Genomic DNA, 25,299 nt, shown 5'->3' on the forward strand with positions numbered 1-25,299 from the left:
ACTTTTAAGGATCTGATTCCGAAAGCCCTCATGGTCAGTCAGAACAAGGTCTTTTTGGAGTTTAAAAGTGGCGGAGCCATTGGCTGATCATAGCTTAATTTGATTGAGCACCTACTATGTACCCAGGGCTGTGAGAGGTTCTGTCTGAGACAGAAGTGTTGATCATTCATTCATTCATTCATTCAACAACCATTTGTTGAGCACTTGATATGTTCCTGTTATTCTCAACGAAGGGAATATATTGGTAAACAAGACTGACAATGTTGTCCTCGTTCTGTTTCAGACTAGGTGCGGTAGTGGGACTACATGGCCTGACACTCTCTCTGAGCAATGTTCAAAAGCTCTTGAGAAAGTGCTAGGCAATTTCTCAGAGTGAGGGAGATCCATGAGGCATGATATGATCAGAGATACTTTCCTGGAGAAGGCAAGGCTCAGGCTAGGTCTCCAAGCAAAGAATTGACTTGAGGAGTCTAATTGTCAGAGCAGCAAATGCTCTAAGGAAGAGACCCTTCCATGGCAGGAGACAGTTTGCCACCAGATGGGGGTGCAGGTTGGTGCGGGATGTGGGGGTGGGCAGTACAGCATTGCTAGATGTAAGTCTGTTCTCACCATTAACTCACTCGGTGACATTGGGCCACCACCTTTCCTCCCTAGAGCTCAGTTTCCTTGTCACAAAAAGAAAGAATTGCATCCAAGAAGAGCTCTTAACCTTTTGTTGTTGTGGTTCGTAACAGTGGGAACTGCTTTTCATACAACCTTTCCAAGGAATTCCAAGATGCAAAACAGATACAAGGGAATGATCTAGTTTAAAGAGGGTCAGGGGCTATAGGAGCTCCCGTACCCACTCAGCCTCTTCTTCATCCATTTTGGACACTCCCAAGGCATCACTGTAGGATTCCCAAACTCCATAGAATCCAGTTGGGAAGGCAATGGAGTATATGATTCCAGAGTTCCCTTCTAATGGTGCAGTTCCAGAAGTCTGCTCACTCTACAGGATGCTCCATTTAGTTAAACATGGGCTGGTGACTGTTATTCAGGAGTATTTCCCAAGTTATTTCTTCAGTGTTGGAATCAAAACAAAAAATATTTAGGTTGCAGCCCATCCCTTAACAGAGTTGCTGAACTATCCTTTCCTCCTTTCCTTTCACATACATCTACTGAGGGCACAAGGTAGAGGCGGTACAATAGGTCAAAAATTAAAAAGCAAACAAGTAAAAGTTCCTGCCATAAGGGGGTTTGTAGTCTAGTGAGAGAGATAATACCTATGCAAAACAGTGAAGAAGAAAAATAATTACATGCTGTGATAAATTGATGACATAAACATAATAATTGATAATTATCAATTGATAATTATCAACAATTGATAATTGATGACATAAACATAATTGCAAGAGCCAATCATAGAAAAGAAGACACTTCATTAATTCATCTATTCTCTCAGTCCCTCAATAAATATCTCTGGAGTTACTATAGTCCACAAAGCATGGGACCCCACTTTGGAGATTTTGTAGCGAATGAGACAAACCCAGCCCTCTTCTCCTGGGAGTTTATGATTTACATGGATTCTCATCTCTAATAGTTATTGGGAGGCAAAAATAAAATAAGAGCATAAATTAGAAGAAAACTATGTGCAGACATGCCTGTGTCTGTGTGTGTGTGTGTGTGTGTGTGTGTGTGTGTGTGTGTGTGTAAAATATCTCCAGATTTTGCTTTTGAGATTGGGACATATGAAGTGATTTCATGACAGGTGCGTCCACATGCACTCTTCCCTCCCCCTTTCTAAACTGGGAGTCAGAAGGTCTGAACAGAAATCAATCCCAGCAATTTATTTTTAACTTCTTTCTCCTTAGCCAGGATTGATTTTTGTCTTTGTGATCAATGGCACAGAGAATAGCTCCATGGCCTGAGCAGCTGTTCAAGCGCTTGGTCTGGTCGGCCCCACATCTATCGAGCAGAACATTAGAAGCCGATTATGAACGTAATAGAATGAAGATGTTTGAAGGATGGGCCTGATTACCCCTGCCTTCCTGGTGAGAGATGCCTGCAGGCAGGGGGCTGCGTTTGCAGGAGCCCAGGAGAACCATAGGGCAGGGGAGACAGGGACACACGCTGCCTGTCCCCAGTGGGCAGAAGCCAGAGACCGGAAGCCTGCAAGGACAGGGAGGCACTGGAGATTCACTTCTCCTCTGCCAGCCTGACTCCCTCCCTCCTTTCCTTTTTAGCTCTCTCTTTTTCTTCCTCCAACTATTTCATCTTTACTACACCAACTGCTATTAGATTTGGAACTGCAAGTGAAACATCTGTTGTGAAATAGAAAAAAGAAAAAAAAAAAAAAGAAATTGATTGGCTTTTCCCTCTCCGGGCTCTTGGGCTTTCAAATGGTCTGTCTTTAATCTCCATTCTCTCCTTCCTTGTTTTTCTCTAATCCAGCGTGTGTGTGATGGGACCATGAACTTAGCCACTTCCCCTCTCCCTGGAGCCTTGCAACCTCTAGAGGCCAGGCAGAATCGCTTCCACCTCCTCCTCTGAAAAATGTTTTGGGAAGGGAGGCACACCTTGTTGAAATGCGCAGTGGTGATTCCACCACCCTACCGAACCCAATTAGAGTGGAGAATCTGCTTGCCGTACCCCAGGCCTTCTGTCCGATTCTCTGGAATAAACGCCTGCGGTTTTACTGCCTGCCCCAGGTGGCGATTGCTTCCAGATTGCAGGATGGAGAAATAATCAAAGTGCTGTTAATACGATTGTGTTTATTATTTCGTTCTGCTGTGTAATTGCTTCTTAGGTATTCTGTGTGTGCATGGGAGGGAAGGCGTGGAAGTGGTGGCTTCCTTCCTCTGAAACGTCTGGTATGAGTCCTTGTGGAGTTGATTGAACCTTATACGGAGCCCTTCTGTATAAGAAATACTGTGATTCTCAGCATTTCCTTACTTAAGATTTGTCCTTTAACATTCTTCCGTGATTTTTACCTCCTGGCTAATTTTCTTACTGAATAATCTGTAGTTCTTGGGGAGTCAATTTCATATAATAGTAAGAGCTAACACTTATTGAGTGGCTAGTGTGAGCTGGGCATAGTATTAATGCATTTGGGCATTATGACATCCAATGAGGTAAATCCTACTCTTACCTCCATTTCTCTCAGGAGGCACAGAGAGGTGAAGTCATTTTCCTAAGACCACACAGCTAGTAAGAAGTGGAGCAGAGATTTTGACCCAGGCTGTCTGATACCAGTACACTTGTTCTGCCTTTTAAATGAGTCACAACCTAAATGTTCTTACATTTTGAGGCAATTGGGTCAAGAACAATGTAAGGGGCAGTTAAGTAAGAGCAGAAACCTTTAACACAAAGTAGCAGCCTACAACGTGTTTGTGGGGTCATTTAATGAGCACAAAATAAACTGGCAGCATAGAATCTTAGGATATAAGAGTTGAAGAAGATCCTTATGCCGAGGACACCAGGACCTAGGATGTGAAGGAATGAAGAACACAGAGGTGTGACAGTTTTGAGTCCCTGCTTTGTGTCTGGCACGTGTTGGGCCTATATGTTGTGAGTGTGCCTTACCTGTTTGAGGATGAAACTGAGGTCCAGAAGCAGCTCAGTGCTTTTCCCAAAGATCCGTAATAGCCAGTAGGGGTGAGGGAGGTTTGGAATCCATGTCTAGGCTCCTGATGCAAGGCTCTTTGTTAATTTTCCCAACAAAGAACTAAACAAAGGGCTGAAAAGTTTCAGAAAAATGAATTGCTGGTAACCCAGCTATAAGTCTTGAGTATTTTCTTGAAGCAGAACTATGTTCTTGATATGAACCAGCTCTGCAAAGAGAAACAAATAAATAAATAAAATCTTAAAAAGATTATTGAGCAGTGTGGTGTAGACTTTTTATTGGAAATGTCAAGCAAAAATGAAGCAGAGTGTTTGTGTCAGATACTGCACAGAAAAAACACTTAATAAAACCTACACACACCCACTGTTTCTTGGCATTCCTCCAAAGCACCTCTTCTGGAACCGACCACCAGTGACCCGCCTTCTTAGATTTCACCTCTTGCAACCCCTTCAGATTTGCTGTGATCTTTTTCTTCTTTCAAGATCCATCCCCACCTTATCCCCACCTTTTCTTTCCATCCCTCCCTTGATTAAATAGAACACTTCAGCTACATCCTGGTTTCTCTAGTGTTCCATCCTCAGATCGATCATCCCATTCAACAAACAGAAAACATATGTATATGTGTGTGTGTGTGTATGTGTGTGTGTGTATGTATATATGCCAAGTTCAAATCCTCCGTGTGTGTGTGTGTGTGTGTGTGTGTGTGTGTGTGTGTGTGTGTGTATGTGTAATATGTGTGAGCCAAGTTCAAATTCAGGCTCTGCCACTTTGGAGCTGTATGTTCCTGTGCATGTCACTTTACTTACGAGTAAAGTGGAGCTGCACAGTGTGTGTGTATATATACATATATTTTATATATATATTACATTTGTATTCACTATACACTGATGTACATATATATATACTCTATATATATGTATATACTTTATGTGCATATATATGTATATACCTATGTATGTGTGTGTGCATGTTGTATGTGCACTGATTTTTTAGTACTTCTGTACAGAGCATGAAAACAAGTGGAGTAAATTACTGTGGTTCTGAGCTGGTATTTCTTTCTTCTGTGGCACATAGCCTTCACCCTGCTCAGGGTACCATAGCATTATGGTGTTCTATAGCCATTTGTATATCTTCTATGCTAGGCTTGTTTTTACAGAGAAATGGTGAAGTCCATGAGGTCACAGTCCTATGACTCCCATGGTACCTGATACAGCCTGGGCACAAAAGTGCTGAATATGTTTTGATAAATGTAACATATGGTAGAATTGGAGCCAGTGTCCATAATGAGATGTGTAAACATGAGCAATGTTCAAGAAATAATGTGAGTTTGGCCAGACCTTTAATTAGTATGTGGAGTCAGCAGTAGGTGGGGAAGAACATCTTGTAATCTGCTTCTCTATTTCCCACAGGGAAGCACACTCTCTTATCGCCTCTGGTTTTCCATGTTGTGGTGTTGCCAAACACTCAAAGGATTATTTAATGTAAAATCACGACCCACTGGTGAAAACCCATGCAATTATCTCCACTTTGTGTTTTTCTGATCTTGACTCAGCACACACAGTCTGAAGCAGCCTGGCAATGTGAAAAAGGCCTGGGTTTTCAAGTCAGAAGTTCTGTGGTTGGCTTTGAGACTCACCATTTAGTAACGAGGTGACCTAAAGTAAGACCCCTCAATTCTAAAATGGGAATATGCTGAGACCTTCCTCAAAGGGTTGTGCTCTGACCAAATGAGGTTCAGTCAAATAATAAAACTAATGCATAGAAGAGCATACCCTACAAATATTAATTGTTATGACATGGATGCTAAGTACTGAGAGAGGCTGTATAGTATCTTCTCTGTGTGGTCATTGTGCATGAGAGCACGCAGTGCATCCAAAGTGTGAGCACAGAGCTTGACTCTCCAGTGGTGGTGCTTCTGCTGGAGGACGAGAGCAGCACGACATGCGGAGTGCAATGGTGAGGCTCCAAGTAGCAGGTGGCATTTCACAAATATTCATGGCTCTCTTGGGGAGGTGGCAGTGTTTCTTGAGAAAAAGCTTGACAGATGGCTTAAATCTGTCCACTGCTGTCCCAAACCTCACTCATGAGGCATGCAAATCCCATGTTGGCGAAGTTTTGCCGTCATATCTAGCAGCCCACACATATTTCCAAGACCGTCTGGAAATCCCACGTCCCAAAGAAGCATCCCTGCTTAGCTAGAAAATTAATGACTTTGTTTGTTATGCCCTTTTATGTTATGTAAAATATCTTGAGCATATCAATAAAATTAATCATTCTTTAAGTGGCTTTATATGCCTGCCATTCATCTTGTGTGGCTGAATACACTTCTGTTCTATATCTCTGCCCATCCATTTCTTGCTTCTCTTCTCACATTCCTTATTCCCCATTGGTCTGTGGATAGCTATAGCCTAATTGGGAAATTTCAGTGCCCCCACACAATCAATAGATTGGGTATTTGGATCATCAGCTTGATTTCGGTCTTAGTCTGTTCGGACCGCTGCAGCAGATATAGCATATAATAGAATCTTATGTACAGATAACAGAGTATTTCCCACAGGTCTGGATGCTGGGAAGTCCAAACTCAAGCAACCAGCAGATTTGGTGGGTAAAGAGAACCCATTTCCTAGTTCATAGACACATAGTAGAAAGGGCAAATGGAGCTTGCTGGGGTCTCTTATAAAGGCACTAATCCCATTCATGAGGGTTCCACCCTAATGACCTAATCACCTCCCAAAGAGCCCACCTCCAAAGACCATCACATCTAGGATTAGGTTTCAACATAGGAATTTTGGGGGAAAACAAACATTCAGTCTATAGCAATTTCCCAGTGCAAATACTTCTAAGATCTTTGGGTTTTTAGGTACATACCACAGGTCACTTATAATATTCTCATCGTTATAGCTGTAGAACACTTTACAGTTACATGATAGCATTTTGTTATCTCATTTACTTCTCCCTAAGAGAAGGGTAATTATTTTCTCCCTTTTTATGGAACAATAACCCTGAAACTCCAAGAGATTAGTTACCATGCCAAAATTGCCTGTCTGATACCTGGCTAAGCTGAAACTAGAAAGACAGATGTTCTATACACCAGCACCTTACACCCTTCTTCTCCTTTCCCACTGTTTTGTTTTTATTTTCTAAAATTCTGGAATAGTAGAAAAAAAGACAGAGGCTGGTGTTGGCCTGGGAAGATTTCAGCCAATGAATTGGCCTCATAGCATCTACCTGTGCAAAGGAAACAGGTGACGTGAGGTCTCAAGTTGAAGAGAAAACTTACATAAGGGTAGGAAGATGATAGAAGCAAGTCTCCTTGTAATATCTGCTCTAGCCTCCTCAGTCCCATCTTTTACAAAATCATATTAAACTCACAGTCCGCAAGGAACAGGACCATTCCCTAGAGATGAAGGAGCAGATGTTTTGGTAATGAGTTTTAACATGTTTCTTTAGAGGTTCCATGAGTAGTGATTTTTTTCTTTTTTAATGAAGCTCTGGGACAAAGTAGATGGACTAGGTTTTAGCTTTTAGCTGTTATTATATTGATCTTGAGCATCTTGATACTCCCAACTTTTGTGCTCCAAGACAACAATTCAAGTCCATATCTGTTCTTTTTTATTTCTACACTTACCTTTGCCTTTTTATATCCCCACCCCCTGCAAAAAAAAAAAAAAAAAAAAAAAAAAAAGAGGGAAGGCAAAGGACTTTCATCCTGAAGGGTCTTATGGGAATTCCAAGAACTTCTTGTCCTCCCTCTAAGTCATGAAAGTCAGAACACAAAGATAAAGCTTGCAACCTTTAATGGTTCAATCTCTGGCATAGACCATGTTGGCTTTGTGGTCTCCATACGTGTCTTCTCCATAAAGTCATCCTGCCTGAGGGCAACAAGAAGAATTTCAGTCCTCTATCCCTGACCAGGTGCACAATGTGGCTAGCCCAGCACTTCCTGAAGCCTCCAGTTTGTATATATAAACTGCCACTATGGTCATGGTCAATCCCCATTAGGCCCCCACGATGTTATACTGGTGCAGGTCTCTGTACCTCTAGCTCAGCAGGGACAAGTCATATACAATGAGCATTTACTGTGTGCCAGCTTTGGGGCTAAAGCTCTTTACATGGTGTTCTGTGTTTACTCCTCAAAATAACATGTTAATAGGTTGTACTGATGTCTCCATTTTCTAGAAGGAAAAATTAGGAAGGTTAAATTAATTACCTGTCCAAAGTTACCAAACCAGCAAGTGGCAGAAGCAGAATTTAAACACAGGTCTAGGATCCCAACCAAAGTAGTAAAATGCTAAAAAATAAGAGGAAGAGTCCTCTTTGAAAATATGTAATTGGAAACTTATCAAGTCCAGATCCTTTACTGTATTTGACAAACAGGCTCAGAGTCAGGCATGCTGATTCCTCTTCTAGTGCTGTGTGTGGTGTAGACACAAGGTCTTTATCCCATGCTTTTCTAACTCACCACCTTTTCTCTCCCTTACTATCATTCCAAATGGGCAGTGAAGGTTCCAGGGAGTTTCTTAGTAGGGTTGGGGAAGGTGGCAATTGTTTATCAATATGTTTTGGCTGACAAGTGTGCTGGCAACCTCAGTATACATCTCCCCTCCAACACCTCCCCTACACCACACACACACACACACACACACACACACACACACACACACCCCAAACTGAGAGAACAATATTGGCTTCAATGCCAACTATCTTACTCGAAATCCGTTCTCAGTGAGGTTATTTTGGGGCTGTTATGTTAGGGTCCTAGTAAAAGATTTTATTATGTTAGGGGCCCAATAAAAGATTTTATGTGCAAATCTGTTTCAAAGGAGTTCAACCTCAGCACAGTGTATGTGTAGTAGGTAATAGACCCACTCTTTCTAGAAACAGGCAGATAAAACTGCATATTACATTAATATCACACAGCCTCCAGGACATAAAATGAGCAAACACCAGTTTGACAAACACTAAATTCAACATCAAATGGTCTAGCAGAGGAGACAACTTGCTGGTAAGATGCCGTGTTATTCCAAGTGCCATCTCACAGTTTTGATTCAGACACGTATTGTGGTGCCTTAGCAAAACATTTTTGGAAAATGAGCTTAGGGTGGCAAAGTCAACATAACCTGCTGTGCAGGAGCCCTCAGGGCCCTCCCGATGCTTAGAGCAACTTCCTGATGAGACTTATGGCTCTTTATCAACTCTTGTGGTCCAGCAGTCAGCATCCTGCTTCTTTGTTCTTGAAAGAGAAATGTGATCTTTGAAGGAAGTATGTAGGTGGAGAGGAAGAGAAAGGCCTAACAATGTCAAGATTTATTTCAAATAATCTGAATAGAATTAATGAGCAAAGAAATTGGAAAAGTTAATTGTGCATCCTAACAACTGTGTGGTTCACTTTTGTTTCTTTAAGGAGGAAGAAGCACTGCAGAGGCTGTGTGGGAAGTCACTAACATGTACCTGGAGAGGTGGCCACTCCTCTTGCTTAGGCTGGTTATTCACATTGCGTGGGGCCAGCAAGGTCCTCTAGTCGACACACCTTCTAAGTGCCATTTCCTTCATTTCTTGCGCAAGCCCAGTTTGTTTCCACTGTGGCCCCTCCTAGTCACAAGTTCCAGGAGCAGCACTGTTCACTCCAGTCCAACAACAGAGCAGTGATGTCTCAAGGCTGGGAAACTATTACGATCCCTCACATAAAAGGATCTGCTTTGTTGGCAGGCATCTTACCTGGGAAATTTGGAAGTCAAGTGACATGGGATCCATTCCCCACCCCAGAAGTTTGGAAACCTGACACAGCCTGAAGGACCAGCATGGGCTTGACAGTCAGATAAATTTGAGTTCAAATTCCAGCTTCACCATTTACTTGCTGTGTGTCTTTGAGTATGTTGCATAACTTCTGCACCTGTCAATTTCTCACCTGAATGTAAGAGAGAAGGCCAGTATGTACATAGGGACAGTGCTTGGCATGTAGTAAAGACTCAGAGAATGTTACGCTATGAATATTTATGCCTTGTAGGGTACTAATAGCTTCACTAACAATCATCATAGTAGTAATTAATAGTGTGGATATTAAATAATATCATGAATGTAAAGCATCCAACATAGTAGACACTCAAAAATGTTCATTTTTGCTTCTCTTTTTAGATTACCATGCCCATTTATGAGTTCTAGAGATATAAGTTTTCTTCTATCTATGGCAGAAACAGGCTCAACATACTCAAGGCCCTTTGGTTCCTTTTTCTTTTTTTTTTTTTTTTTTTTTGGCAGATTTCTTCCTCTCCTCCAGGGCAAGCCATCATCTAAAAGCAAGGAGAAATGAAAAAAAAAAAAATAATAAAGGATATGTCAGGTTAGACTTGGTTACAGCAAGAATGGGAACAAGTCAGAAGAGATAGATGTATTTAATGGCCAGTGCATTTGTCCAAAGGAATCATTTTCACTGGCCAGGAGCCCAATTAAACCTGTAAAATGGAAATCCAGAAAATCAGATTAACGAGCCAGTCATTAGTGAGGAAAAGACCCAGCTAATTCAGTGTTTAGCATGACGGATGGGCCCAGAGCAAATAATTGGATGACATTCATCATATGTAAAATAAAAGGTGTCACTGAAAAGGAAAGTGGTAATAATCTCTGGGATTTACAATGCCAGCAGATTTGCTTGTAAGGAAGAGAAAAGTTCATCAAAATAGATTAATAGTCGCTAAACTTTATTCTTTTCTTGTGTGGTTGCCAGAGAGCTGTGCAAATAGTATTGGAGAGGCAGCAAATGCATCAGCTTGTATCATCCCAACATTGTGAGGATTTTGCTCCCAAGGAGGAGTGCTAGAGATAAGTTCCTGCAACCATCTAGAGGCTGGGTGGGAATGGAGAGTTCTCTACATCCATGGTTTAGTCACTAAATAATGGAGGAAATCAAACTCAAAAGCGTCTCTGGTTGAGCTCCTTAATCCCCACAATTTGTTATTCCGTTAGTCAATAGGTATTGAGCCCTGCTCTGTGCCTGACATTGTGGGGATACACTTATTCATAATTAAGGGCTCGGGCATAGGCTGGAGTCATAGATTGTAACAATCTCGTCCTGACCTGTGGAGGCTCTGTACATTATATAATATGTAATTAGACTCAAATGAGGGATGGTGTTTAAACTGCTTATTGTACCATTTTCTATGTAACAAGGTTTCATTGCATGGTAGTAATTATCAATCTTGTTTTTATTACCTCACCCCTTCTCTTCTATGAAGACATCATTTTTAAGATACGTCATCAATGCCATCACAGATTTTCTGGGAATATGAAGAATACTAAACATATATACATGTGCCAATTACAGAGATTTTTATATGTTTCTTAAAAAATAAAAATATGTTTCCTTGGAGTCAGGAAAATGTATTGTTATAGCGAGGTAAGATGAATGGAGACCCTTCTCAATCACAGGAGGAGGAGAACAGGTTTAGAGCCAAACTTTGCCAGGTTCCAATTTGTCTTATCTTGGGCAAGTCAGTCAGTACCTTATAGTCTCTGAAAGGTTGTCATGAGAATTGAATTAGATAATTTATATAATGGCTACATGCAGTTCTGGAACATGGTAGATGAACTCAATCAATGACCGTTGTGTCATTACTCTTATTATTACGTATTCACTAATCATTTGCCACAAGACCAGCACTGCCTAGGAATCAGGGAGGTTGCAACTGTATAATAAGACATGGAGGGAAGATTATAGGAATATGTGTACCATCAGAAAAAAATGCTGAAAGGGCTGTAGAAATAGGAAGAATAGGGCTGAAAAGTTGAGAGGAGAGAAATTGTAATGAACTGGTGGCATCCAAAATCCTTCCATGATCTCATAGGTGGTACAGTGACGTGAAACCATCAGTCGGCTATCAGTAGGTACAGAGAAGGATATCACCAGGACAAAAGATAACTGCAGGAGTCGTCTTGGTATCACTGGAAGATTTTCTGATATCCTTGGAAGTGGGACAACCTCTGGGCTCCTGGGGCTTTATCAGCCCCTTAGTAGTTTGGATCATCCCCTTGTGTATCTGAAGTGTAATCTCCATCTTTGATTACTCAAGCACAAATTCTCCCAGGTTGTATGTGTGAGCTTGTGAGAGAGAGAATCTGTGCTTGTGCAGGGCTGTATCAGGAATGGCTAGACTGAGTTCCCGAGTTGGTGGGGTTGATCACCCTAACGAGGGGACCACTCTGTTCTCCTTTGGCTCTTGGTGATTTGGAAACCGCAAGGGACCCAGTGCAGTTCTATGGTGCTTATCAGAGGCTTGGCAATGCTCTCATCTTGTTCCCTCGGGAGCCCACTGGGTCTTTTTAGGAGAACCTTCTTTTCATTGCTGAGCTCTGGCTGGCATTCACTGACAGGACTAGCCTACTCTGATGCCAGTTTCCTTCCCCAAGGCAAATTTGGTGATGTTCAGGGCGTCCCAGAGAGAACTGTCTTTTAAGCATATGATAAGTGACTGGAGCATATATTTTGGGGTTTAGAAACTTCATCATTGTGTATCAAGTCTCCTTTGGGGTTATGGAAGACTTGTAGAACTAGATAGTGGTTATATAACATTGCAAATGTGCTAAATGCTACTGAATTGTACACTTTATTTTTTATTTTTTTAATTTGAGAGAGAGAGAGAACACAAGCTGGGGAGAGGGGCAGAGGGAGAGAGGAAGAATCTTAAGCAGGCTCCATGTGTAGTGTGGAGCCAGACTTAGGGCTCAATCCCATGACCCTGGGATTATGAACTGAGCCAAAATCAAGAGTCAGATGCTTGACCGAGCCACCCGGGTGCCCCAAGAATTGTACACTTTAAAATGACTAATTTCATGTAACAGGAATTTCCCCTAAAATAAAACTTTATCATCATTGTCAACACAAAATGAGGACAGTAGCTACATCTAAGAGGGAGGCAAGGGTCTCAGGACAGGTGCAAGGCACAGAGTCACAGAGGTGTATGTCAGTTGTCATTTGAAGTTCTGGTTCTGACCTGCTTAGAGTGAGTCCCCTAAACCAGCAGCATTTGCATCATCTGGAAACTCATTAGAAAAGACAATTCTTGGACCTTACCCCAGGCTGATGAACTCAAAGACTCTATAGGTGGGACCCAGCAGTCTGAGTTTTAAACAGCTTTCTAGGTGATTCTGATGCAGCTAAAGTTCAAACACTACTATTCCAATTCTGAGGTTGACAGGTATACATATGTTGGTTTTATAATTTATAATTAAAACACGAATTCAAAAAGATAATATGCACCCCTGTGTTTATTACAGCCAGATTCTGGAAGTAGCCCAAGTGTCCATCAGTAGATGAATAGATAAAGAAGTGATATATATATATATATATATATATATATGATGTATATCTATATATATCTAAAATATATATAATTATATATATATAATGGAATATTACTCAGCCATAAAAATAATGATATCTAGCCATTTGCAACAACATGGATGGATCCACAGGATATAATGCTAAATGAAATAAGTCAGAGAAAATAAATGATTTCACCCTATGTGGAATTTAGGAAACAAAACAAATGAAGAGGAAAGAAAGAGACAAACCATAAAACAGAACAAACTATAGAGAACAAACAGATGTTTGCCAGAGGAGAGGTGGCTGGGCGGACAGATAAAATAGGTGAAGGGGAGGGGCACCTGGGTGGCTCACTGTGTTAAACATCCAACTCCAGCTCAGGTCATGATCTCACACTCCGTGAGTTCGAGCCCCGTGTCAGGCTGTGTGCTGACAGCTCGGAGCCTGGAGCCTCCTTCAGATTCTGTGTCTCCCTCTCTCTGACCCTCCCCTGTTCATGCTGTATCTTTCTCTGTCTCAAAAATAAATAAACGTTAAAAAATTTTTTAAAAAATAGGTGAAGGGGATTAAGAGGACACTTATAATGAATACTGAGGAATATATAGAATTGGTGAATCACTATATTATACACCTGGAATTAACATAACACCTCATTTTAACTGGACTGGAATTTAAAACATAAATAAATGAAATGAAACACACAAATAGGATCAAGCAAGGACTAGTGGTGACTGTGTGTTTAGTACCAAAGATTACATTTTAATCTGTTCTATGCAGTTGAGATTTAAAAAGGAAAAGATTACTCAACAACTCATTGATCTTAATATGTGAACACCCCATCTCTAAGCCAGTGCAGCACAATATAGATTGAGAACGGATGTCTTTATCAACAAACAAAAACCCAAATTAAACAACAACAACAAAACCCCAAAGTCCTGGAATACAAAACATGAATGGCTCTAATGAGGAAATAGAGATGTAGGGATAGCATTGAACAGTGGGGACAAAATCAGTCTCTCCTCTTGATTCACAGCCTGTCTTTGCACCGAGTTTTTTACAAGGTTCTGCCTCCCCACAGACTCTAACATTTGCTCCACCTGGCAGCTTGCGCTGTCTGCTTTGTGGGCTCCCAATCTGTGCAGAGCAAGGGGGAGCTGTGGGAGATGCCCTCTCTTGGATGGGGAGCGATGGGCGGCTTTCAATAGGGGCGTGACATTTCTGCTCCCTGCACCTCCCGCTGTGGATGGGCGCCACGTTCCGACTGGATTGGGAGGGCTGGCCCGTCTCCAGCAAGTGCTTGGTGAGAACAGAGTGGGTGCCTCCAGTAATTGCCTCCTCAGCACAGCAGCCTGGTTGCTATTGTTGTCCTGCTATTTTCTCTGAACAGTCTTATGGTATCTTCTCTTGTGAATATTAATTCCCCCCAAGTTAAGACGATTGGGCTGACAGCAGCCATCTGCAGAACTGTGCCATGTTGGCAGGACTTTTCAACAAGCCCAGGCCAGACCATTTCTTGAAGTGGTTTCCAGACTCTTCTAAGAATCCATCCTTCCCAAGTGAGATGATTACAGAGTTTGACTCCCCCAGCTGTCAGATAGCAGAGCTGGGACTCAAACCCAGGATTTCTCACTTTCCAATCTAGAGTTCTTCCTCTGAGCCTTGATTCCTTTAAATAACTTGCATGTGAAACGGACCAAAGCATACCTGCTTAGTGCATAGATTTGTCAGTAGGAAGGAAAAAAATGTGCTCAGATCAGAAGTGAAATTAATTTCAAAGTAACAAGAGTTTTTGAGAAATAGTAATTATTTAGAATCAGAAAAAAATTCATTTCACAATCATGTCATGACTGCATTGGATTAGAAACTTGTTTTTTAAGGCAGAATAAAGAGATCATGGGTACATCCCATGTAATGGCTTCTGTTTTCTAAAAATACTTATTGGGTGTGTATATATGCAGAGCACAGTGACCAAATAGAGTCCCTGCTCTCATAGAAAGTGTCAACCATTGGGAAAGACTGTTGTAATTGCTCATTTGTGGTCTACGTGCCATGACATGGGAGCAACTCAGTGCTGTGTTGCCAGAAAGGGTTATTCTCTAAAAGGTTATCACAAACCTATTGTGGCTGGTGATGGAGAAGCTAGTACTTTCAACTTGGCCATGACCCCTGGCCCAATCTGACCCCTGGCCCCATCTGACTTCTTTGTGTTTCCCCTGTGATCCAGGTAACAACTGGTGGAAGAGCCAGCTACTACGTGTCCTATCGAAGAGAGGCCTTCGCCCAGATAAAGCTGCCCAAGTACTCACTGCCCAAGGTATGCACAACCTCTGTCCTGGGTCCTGCCAGACAAAGCAGCAGGGAGAGGCTGCCATATTGGGCTCTGGGGAGGTTTGACTTCTGCCTGGGAGACAGCTGGCATTCAGCCTGACATACCACTGCTGGGGTCTGGCCTCTGCTTATGTCCCCAAACATGGGTTCTGTATTCCCTTTTCAGTAGGCTATACAGGCAAGAGCTTTGATTCCCTATGTCTCAAACATCCTGTATGGGACTGGAACCATTTCCCAGGGGCCGTAAGGAAAGGAGAGCTAGTATTCAGTCTCTTCTGGGGGTTCCTTCCTCTTGCAAGGGCCTTACTGCCAAATAGAGGGACAGGCTCAGAAGGGCCTAGGCAGGAGCCCAGATATGTGGGGTGTGTGTGTGTGTGTGTGTGTGTGTGTGTGTGTGTATGTATGTGTATACACATATACAAGTGGTGGAACTGGAAAGAAAGCTCAGGGCTTCTAGCTCAGAAGCTCCATTGCCTTTTCCCCAGTCCAGCATGGCCCCCTGTTTTCTGCCTCCTCCCTATATATAAATATATATATATATATATATATATATATATATATATATATATATATATATGCATGCATAAAGGTGCACATGTGAGTCTTGTGGTGCTCTTGCTTCTGTCTGCATTTTAATACTAAATATAAATGCACTGCCTGTTTTCTGCTCCCTTCTGCCACTATGAGCAGTTAAAATAGGAATAGTTTACTATAATGTTAATCTCAGATAATGGCATTTTAACTCCTCTATTGAAAAATTATAAAACTTACCCTGTGGGCTCCATCCCTTGTGAATGATGGCTTCTGGCAGAAGATGGATCTTGGAGCCTGAATCTGAACATGGACAGGATGCAGTTGCATCACCTACTGTAGCTGCGAAAAAGCCAAGTCTCTGGGTGGACACATATCAGATGTAAAGGGTCTGTAGGCTGGTGCTGGGAAAAAAGCTAAGTGAATACAGAGGTGGGAGGGATTATGGAATAAGAAGGTGGGTAATTGTCTACCCGCTGGTTGTTTTATTCATGCATTCATTCATATATGCATGCTCGCATCCATTCATTCATTTGATCCTTCTTTTATTCACCCATTGAACTGTTGTTTCTCCCATTTAAGCTTTTATTCTGTGCCAGGCACAAAATTAGCTCTGTGGATAAAATAGTAAGTAAGCCGCAAATGGTCCCTACCTTCATGGAGCTTATATTCTGGGAGAGAAGAGAGACACTGAATAAGCAATTGTAGGTGTAGGGAGTGTTAGGGGGATAGAAGCTCAAACGCCATTGTGACATAATAAGTGGAGCTTACCTAAAATGGATAGTGAGGACAAGTGTCCTAAAGACAGTCATGTTTAAGCTGATTTAAGAGGGTTAAGGAGTCAACCCTGCAAGCAAGGGTTGGGAAGCCAATAGAACATATATGCATAGGCCCTATTTTAAAAGAGATAGTATCATTCTTTCAACAAACTAAGACACCATCTCAAGAGACTGGGTTGCAGAGAGAGAGGTGGAGAGGCTGATGAGATGAACAGGGACTGTATAAAGTAGCCTGAGGAACCATGGGAATCAATTTCTCATTTTTCTCTACCCTCTCTGTGATGGGTTTGAGTGGGACCATTATATAGCTTTGTGGTTGCAGGGTGTACCCATCCGATGGTCTAAACCCAAGCAGGAAAGTGGTACCCTGCTCGCAGAAGATGAGGAAGGGGAAGTTCATAATCATGCTCTTTCTGAAGGAGAAAGACCCCTTGCAGTCACTTGATGATTTCTATGTATTGGAGCAGGAGAGAAGTATTTTGGGAACTTTCCAAACCATATCTCCAGTGTAAGGCCTGTTTCATCTCTGTATTGTGTGCATATTTTATGTATTCTCAGCCTTCTGAGGAAAACAAACAGTTCGCTCCCCTGGGCAGTGTGGCTGCAGGTGGGGACAAATGAAGCCTGGAATTGATCAGAACGCTGGGACACTCCATTAACGATCAGCAACCCCATGGCAGTTTATTGTGGTGGAGTACTGTCCGTGCGGCCCCTTTTATAGAACTTCATCCACAGCAGCTTCATTAATATGAGGGCTGCTGTGAAAATAGCTGGATGGTTATCGATTCCCTTTATTAGCCAGCGTTGGCTCAGATTTTCATAGCCTAGGCTGAGGAGGTGAGGACAGAGGGGGTGGAAGTGTTTAAAAGTGGAAATGGCTTTTAAGCAAGTTGTTGCTGTTCCATGAGCTGCGGCTGCTGCTGGGCCTCTTACTTAAAAAACAAAAACAAGGAGAAGCTCCTGTCATCATTGCCCTCACACCTCTCCTCTCTGCCTGTCTGTTCAGAACGCGCTCTCCTGGGGCACTCCGTGCCTCGGAGTATTTTGCAGAGAATGAAATGAACACCATTAATAACGAGTGGCATTATTAGGAGCAGCAACCTTGTGCTGAGTTCTCCAGAACCAGTTCCTGGGTGTCGGCTTGGCAAGGAAGGCATGCACCAGCAAGGTGGGGAGGCAGAAGACAGGGGGCCATGCCTGACTGGGGCAAAGGCAATGGAGCTTCTGACCTGGAAGCCCTGAGCTTTCTTTCCAGCTCTACCACTTGCTTATCCATGAGCCCAGGTCTACTTATCTGTGAAATGGGCATCATAATACCATTGAACATTACTGAGCCCGGTGCTGCTGGAGAACAATAAGGTTTAAGAAATTCCCCCACTCTTTTATGTTGCTGGAAGTGGCTCCCTGCAAAGAACCACTCTTCCCAGTGTGCCCCGCTAAGACACAGATGCCTGCCTATTTGCCTTTGACAAGACCAACTTCCCCTTCTTTATCTCACAAATGATTACCTGAACTCTTTGTCCCCACTGACCAATCTGGACAAAATGCTGGCTATTTTCACTCGATCAGACTTAGTCTGGCCTTTCACCTTCTCCCAAACCCATGAACTCTGCCCACTCTTGAGCAGATGCGAGCATTGAGGGCTTAAGCAGTCACTGGACTCAGAACAACCCGTTAACAGCCCTTCTGAAAATCACCTGATGTGACAAAACTTAAGGAAGGTGGTTTCCTGTCTAATGGCCCTCTCTGCTGCCACCTGCTCCCCCTTCTCCCCACACCCAGTTCTCTCTAGCTTCGTTTTATTTTCTAATCACTTCATAAAAGTAATTCTTTTCTGCCTTTACTCTTGAGGGACTTTAGATATGACAGCCAGACTGTTCCCCCTTTTGCAATAGCCTTTGCAAGTAAAGTCTCTCCCTACCTAAGTCTGGGTTTGCTTTTAGTTGACAGTAGAATATGTTTAATCCCATTTTGAATAATAAAAGAGAGGAGAGGGAAATATGCTTGAGAAAATTTATTATAATGATAATGATGGTGATATTAACCTTTTCCTTAATTTCCTTAGGACAGTTTTCCTTAATGTTTACATTTCCCCAAATACTGATTTATCCTTCTTTGCTCCCTTACAGCCATACTTCTTAAAATGTTATCTGTAATTCTTATCTCTTTGGTTGCTTCTTATCCACCCTTCCATCCACTGCCAGATGCCCTGTGCTCTCCCACAGCCCTCTCTCCACTATTCCACCAAAAATCCTCTGGCCATTGTTACCAGAGACCACCTCCACACCAAATCCAATAGACATTTGTATAACTCTTTTTTTTTTTTAACCACTCTGGAGCATTTGACAGTGTTAAAAAAAAATCCATACCTGATAATCTTCCCTTTGGAATATTTTATTCTGATTTCCTTTTCTGGATCCCTTTCCCTTGCCACCCATTAAATGTTGATCATCCTAAGTTCTCCTGGTATTCTGCATGGTTCCTTGGTGACCTCATCACTTCTCTTCATATTGGTGACATCTGTATACACAGCCCCATCCCATATCCACTGAACCCTAGACTGTATCTCCAACTGCCTATTTGAAGTACCTCCCCTAAATGATCTCATTGTAAAAATCTGGAACTGAGCTCAGAGTCTCTATATGATATCCCTAATATTTCATCCTTCTCCTCTGTTTACTTAGTCCATCTAAACTTTCATTGGTTATCTACCGTGTGCTAGATACTTAGTAAGTGCTAGAAATGAAGTGATAACTAAGAAAGGCACAGTGTCTGCCCTCTGAGAGGTTACAGTCTAGTGAGACAGACAGACATAAACTAAATGATTACGCAAGTATTTAATTATGAGTATTTAGTTATGATTGTGTGAACATGCTAAAAAGAAGCAGAGAATTTTGTAAGTCGGATATCTGATATATTATTAAAGATATGCCCTTTTCCTTCATCCCCCTGTGGGTTCTGCCTTCTTAATATCTCACCAGCCATTTCATAGGATTCTCATAGAATACCTGCTTTCTTAGCTCAGGCCCCCATGTGTCACTTTGGAGTTTGTTGCGGTGACCTCATAAGCCTTCCTCCCTGCCCCACTGAAATTCACCTTTCACACCACCTCCACAAAGAATGAGATCACACAATGCAGCTGGTTTTCCCCAGCCAAATCTCTGCACTGATCAACTCGAATTCTTTTCTCAGGCTTAAAATCGTGTGCTAGTTTTGGATTTCTTTTCTGGGCGAAACTTAGGTGTGCCATACACAACCCCTTAGGATGCAGTCACTGTCTGTCCTCACCTCCCTCAGGGGAAAACTGCCTTCAGGCCATTCAAGTTCCACACATTTCCATGGATGCCCCACTCCTCTTCCTGTCAGTACTTGTGTGGGGGACCTTCATCAGGTTCACAAAAGGCCAAGAGTTGGGGTGCCTGGGTGGCTCAGTTGGTTAAGCTCAGGTCATGATCTCAGGGTTCATGAGTTTGAGCCTCATGTTGAGCTTTGTGGTGACAGCTCAAAACCTGGAGCCTACTTCAGATTCTGTGTCTGTCTCGCTCTCTGCCTCTCCCCCACTCACTCTCTCTGTCTCTCTCTCTCAAAAATAAACATTAAAAATTTTTTAAAAACAAAAAGGCCAGGAGTGAGGGATGTCCCCACCACCATTGGACATCTGCTTGAGGTCAGGTTCTACACCTTCTTCTCTGTATTCCTATTATAACGTTTGGCACATGACAGATGCTGTATATCATATGTGTTTTTACAGTGAATGAAGTAACAGTCGGCCCAGATTACACGAAAATGTTTCAGTCACGGGGAAGTATTTCCACCATTGCTCACCTATGAAGTCGCACATTTAGGTTTGTGAAAGGCAACTATGATTCTTCCAAATTAATGGTAGAAGGGTTTAGAGGGAATGCTACTTATCATGTTTTCCAAATAAAAACATGAAGGTGGTAACATCTGATGCTGCCAAAATTCCAGTTTAGTAAAGTCCCAATCAGAATTGACTTACTGATTTTTCTCCTCTTGGGTTTCTCTCTTCATCACTGATCAGATGTCTCCCTGCATGTTCTCAGGAGTAGCAAGAATGTCTTCATTGTCTTAGAAGGAGGTGACACGTGCTTTGGGGTTAGCTTGAGATCACAGGATTCAAGAAATATGCTTTATTATCATCAGATCCCTATTAGACCAATAATCCTGATAATGCTTTTATTGTTCTTGAAGATTTAATATCCTGGTTATTATTGGTTGATCCCTATTCAACTGTAAGATCTATTTGGAGAGAGGACACATAGTTTAGAGCTTTTTCAAAGACTGATTCCCCAGACTGCATGCACCTGGATTGCCTGCAAGGCTGGTTCAGATGGTAGAATTTAAGGCTCCAAAGCCAGATGTACTGAATCAGAACTGCAGGCAGTGGGACATGTGAGTCTACATGCTATTAAAATTTGCAGGTAATTTTGATGCATATTGAGTTATACTCCCACTGATACGGAGGCTAGCTTCTTGATTCAGATAGTCTTGGGTTTAAATCTTAGTAATATCATTTATTAGCTAAGTGACGTAGGGGAATTACGAATATCACAAGCAGACTTCCCAGAATCCTAGGTGCTAGAGAGCGCTGTCTCTCCCAGAGACTGCAATACCTGTTGGCCAGGTGATACGCGCCAGTACAGCTCCAAACTAAGATGCTTTCACAGCAAATCTGGCTGCCTTTAATCCCGACCATGCCCCAGTGTTTTAAGTTGTTTTTTTCCACTTATTTTACATTAGTTTAGTCTAAAATAACTTAGCTCATTCATTTTTATAACCAAAACATCTGGGAAAAGCCCGGCACTTCTATTGCATTTTTAACTGGGTAAGTGAATTTAATTCGTATTTCCTGCAGCTGCTATTTCCCCTCCTACCGGGTTCTTGGGCTTTCATTCCACACCAACACAACACAATTTCATCACATGGTTTTTAAGAAGAAGCCTTATTTCCATTTTCAAGCAGCTCAGCGGGAACCTGTAATTCTATAAGGTGCGTAAGCACAAATGAGCTACTGAGGTCTTAGTCAAGGCGACCTAAGGAGTTCAAGGCCAGAGGCTGAGATCTGACAGATTCGCCAATAAAAAGATCCAGAATTCTTCTCACTTTCCCACATCCTGGTTGTCCAAATCAAATGAGCTTCTCTTTTTTAAAATCATCCTGAGAGAAGCTTTCCATAGTTGTGTCATTATAGACATTGCTACCTCCTTTTGCTGCTGAAATCATTTTTGGGAAAGGTTGGCCAAATAAGGTAAAAGCTAGACCCAGCTTGGTGATTTACTTACTGTCAACTCCAATTGCCTGTGCCCCTACTATGAGTGCTTGCCACCACAGTGACAAGGGTCCTCTCCTGCTTTCCCAGGATGTCATTACTCTTTGCAATATATATCTATATATTAATGCATTTTTTAACTGCTTCCATTATGTCAAGTGTTCATCTGTGTCAACATCTTCTCCTGACAGGGCGAATTCCCTAGAGGAGGACTTGAGTTTGTGATAATCTTTGTATAGTGCCTAGCTACATATGAAAACTGGCTTTCATAAATTGTTTTGAATTGTGAACTGATTAGATTTGATTTTAGAAATGATCTAGTCCAGGTATGCAGACTAAATTGACTTCAGAGATCAGGAAGTTGATATTAATATGTAAGTGGCCGATCATAAGAACATTTGGGTACTGGAGGCTGAGACTTTGGGAGTGCTGACTTTACCTAAAAGACTGCGCAGTCAGGTATTGAACAGAGACTGTGGTTGAACCAAATATTTGTGATTCATATTCATCTCATGGGTCATTGGATTACAACTTCTGATCTGGAGGCTGTCCAAATGCTTAGAAGCTAACAGGTTAGACTCCTATTACAAAGGTTCAAAACTTGGTTCTTCCTCTGACTAGCTATGTAATAAATATGAAGCAAGCTGGCAAACCTCTGTGTACCTTAGTTTATTCCTCAGTAAAATGGGAATAATACTGCCTCCACTGTAGAATTATTTGGATTTTTCACTAAAATAATACATTTAGATGACTTAGAATAAGTGCTCAGGTGTTAGCTATTCTTTTTATCAGTAGCCCAACCTCTTCAGTATTATGGTGAGAAAATTAAATCTCAGGGACCCAGATACATTCCACACCCTATAGCTAACTTTTAGTAGAGTTTCTATTATGACCCAGAACACTAAATTCCAGGTTGAGTATCCTTTCTGCCATATCTGTGATTTTCAAATATTATGTTATTAGCAGCAGAACCTCCCTCACCTTTTACTCCCAAAATATTACATGGGACTCCAGTATAAAACAGATTCAGGTGGTATTGCTCTGGTTGAAACAGAGTTGGAAGCCCAGAATCCCACTCATTGGCTATGCCTCCATGCCATCCTTCTTGCAATCCCCATGACTCTGAAGATTCCAACGACAAGTTTCAAAACCACTACAATAAAAGTTTGAAAACATAAATGAAGATCTAAAGAAGGGATAAGCCCTGTCTTCTTTGCATGTGTGTTTCCTCTTGCAGGGCTGTATGTTTCTGTTAGCACTAACACTTACTCTCAGATATAAAACTAAAAAATGAAAGTGGATGAATCCCTTGGAGCCATAGAAAATGATACCCACCAAAGCCCCTTACACCCATCTTACTGTCACTTAGCAAGGAACAGAAATCACAAAGCTCTTAATATATAGCCTTGGTCCGACACAGAATTGTTTAACGCTGCCTATAACTCAGGCATTTTCTCAACCTCTCAATAAGTCATGGTAATTACTCTGGGTCCCACTGGGCAGAGAGATATGGAGATCTGAGTCCTTACAAGTTTTCCATCTTCTTACAGGACATGCACATCATCAGTACCGATGAGAACCAAGTGTTTGCAGCCGTCCAAGAATGGAACCAGAATGACACGTACAACCTCTACATCTCAGACACGCGTGGCATCTATTTCACCCTGGCCATGGAGAACATTAAGAGTAGCCGAGGTCTAATGGGAAACATTATTATTGAATTGTATGAGGTATGTAGCCAAGACTGTCCTGCACCTGGATCTGCCTCTCTTTTTCATGAGTTTTAATGGCATAAACATAAGCATTGCAGTCAACTAGTCCTGGGTTCAGATCTCAGCTGCACCCTTTAGCAATTGTGTGACTTGAGGCAAGGGACTAACTTACCCGTGCCTCAACTTCCTCACCTGTAAAACATTTGCCTAATGAGGTGGTTGTGAGAAGGAGAGATAACGTATGTAGAGCATCCAGTGTGGTGGTTGACTCAGTGAGCTTTAACAAATGGTAGCTGAAGTTGATGTTCTTGCGTGTATAAGCATGATTACAAGCCAGACATGCAGGTATTTGACCTAGATAGGCTCACTTAAGTTCCCCTTTCAACTCTATGGACTCGGAGTGGAGGCACGTATCTACTTATATATGTTATTTGGAAAATTCCATCCTATGAACAAATTTTATAGGAAAATAAAAGTGAATATCAGCGCTTGGAAGGAGGGTTTCCCTAAAATGCCACCAGATACCAACCTCTGCGCATGAGGGAAGAACGGGCCTTGACTTATGTTGAGTTGTTGTTATTGTTGTTGTTTAATATCAGCATCACCTTACTGAGTTTTCAGTTATATTGAGGTTTGTTTTTAAATGTGATCACCAGTTAAAGAATAATTTATCTAGGAAAACAAGTGATTCCTCATAGGAACTAGAGAAAAAAAAACTAATTGTTTCAGTGCCCCTAAGGCTATGGTACTTTCTTGTATCTCTAGTGGCTGTGTATGACCTTTGATGGTCCTGGCCACAGTGCCCACCTTGGTATGATGGATTGATTTGAGTAAAGGGATGTATTTTATTATCCAGCATTCACTCGTAACTAGTGGTCAACCTACACGTTACACTGGTTGAGGACATTCATTTGTGGAGGGGGAAGTTGTCTTTCATGAGTGGTAGCTTCAGATGGTATGGGTGAGCTGCTCCCTTAGGAGTTTTCATCTTTGGGGAGTGGGAGCAGCTTTTAGAAAAGAGGGATCAGTGCAGGGGCTTCTACTTTGCAGTGGTCTCTTCTGAACAGTGCCCGTCAAAGTTCCAGCATCCCTGTATTGGTATCTAAGTTGGCTCTTCAGTTACTGAGAGCAGGGGAAACATATACGATTCTAGTTATTTTGTTAGGCAGGATTACACAAAGGTCTGGGGTGAAGTGAATGTCAGTGGGTATAAAAAACAAAATCAGTAGAAATAACCGTGATTTCCTAGGAGGTAGTTGACAAATACTGAAAGAATTCCCTTAACAAACAAGGTCCCAGTTTGGAAAATTGTCCAGATTTCTTCTCAGAGTTATGAAAATGGGCAAAGATGACTAAGGTGTGTAAAGGGCTTTGGGAAGCTTACATTTACATGCCTCTATTCATACCTGGAAGAAGAAATATACATTGTTACTGGGCAGTAAGTCACATCTAGTGGGAAGGTTTGGATAAAATGTTCCCAGGACTCAGGCCATTCCAACCAACATTCCAAACCAAGTTCCTATTTGCATAAGTGAGGCTATCGAGGTGAGAGGATTACTCATACTCCTGCAGTTAGACTCCAGTAGGACAGAGTAGGCATTGCTGCAGATGATCTTTCAATTGTGAACTCCCTGTGTCTCTGGTCCTTTTGATAAGTCAGGTGAGTTTGGCACTGTGCTGTTCCTTTCCTAATAAAGGCACCTAAAACCCCTTGGTCATTGTGAATAGTGAGCCACTCT

The 25,299-nt window shown here is 42.0% G+C and overlaps 1 protein-coding gene across 1 annotated transcript in view; it reads left to right on the plus strand.

The window, feature by feature from the left end:
• Positions 1-25,299, plus strand: part of SORCS3 (sortilin related VPS10 domain containing receptor 3) — a 594,679-nt gene that overhangs the window by 465,189 nt on the left and 104,191 nt on the right. Inside the window, exons 8-9 of the mRNA XM_019459374.2 lie at positions 15,145-15,234; positions 23,399-23,578. Of these exons, the coding sequence (XP_019314919.2) occupies positions 15,145-15,234; positions 23,399-23,578 (270 nt within the window). The remainder of the gene's footprint in view (positions 1-15,144; positions 15,235-23,398; positions 23,579-25,299) is intronic.

Source organism: Panthera pardus, unplaced genomic scaffold, assembly GCF_024362965.1.
Source record: "Panthera pardus isolate Hobbes unplaced genomic scaffold, ASM2436296v1 HiC_scaffold_22, whole genome shotgun sequence".
NCBI lineage: Eukaryota > Metazoa > Chordata > Mammalia > Carnivora > Felidae > Panthera > Panthera pardus.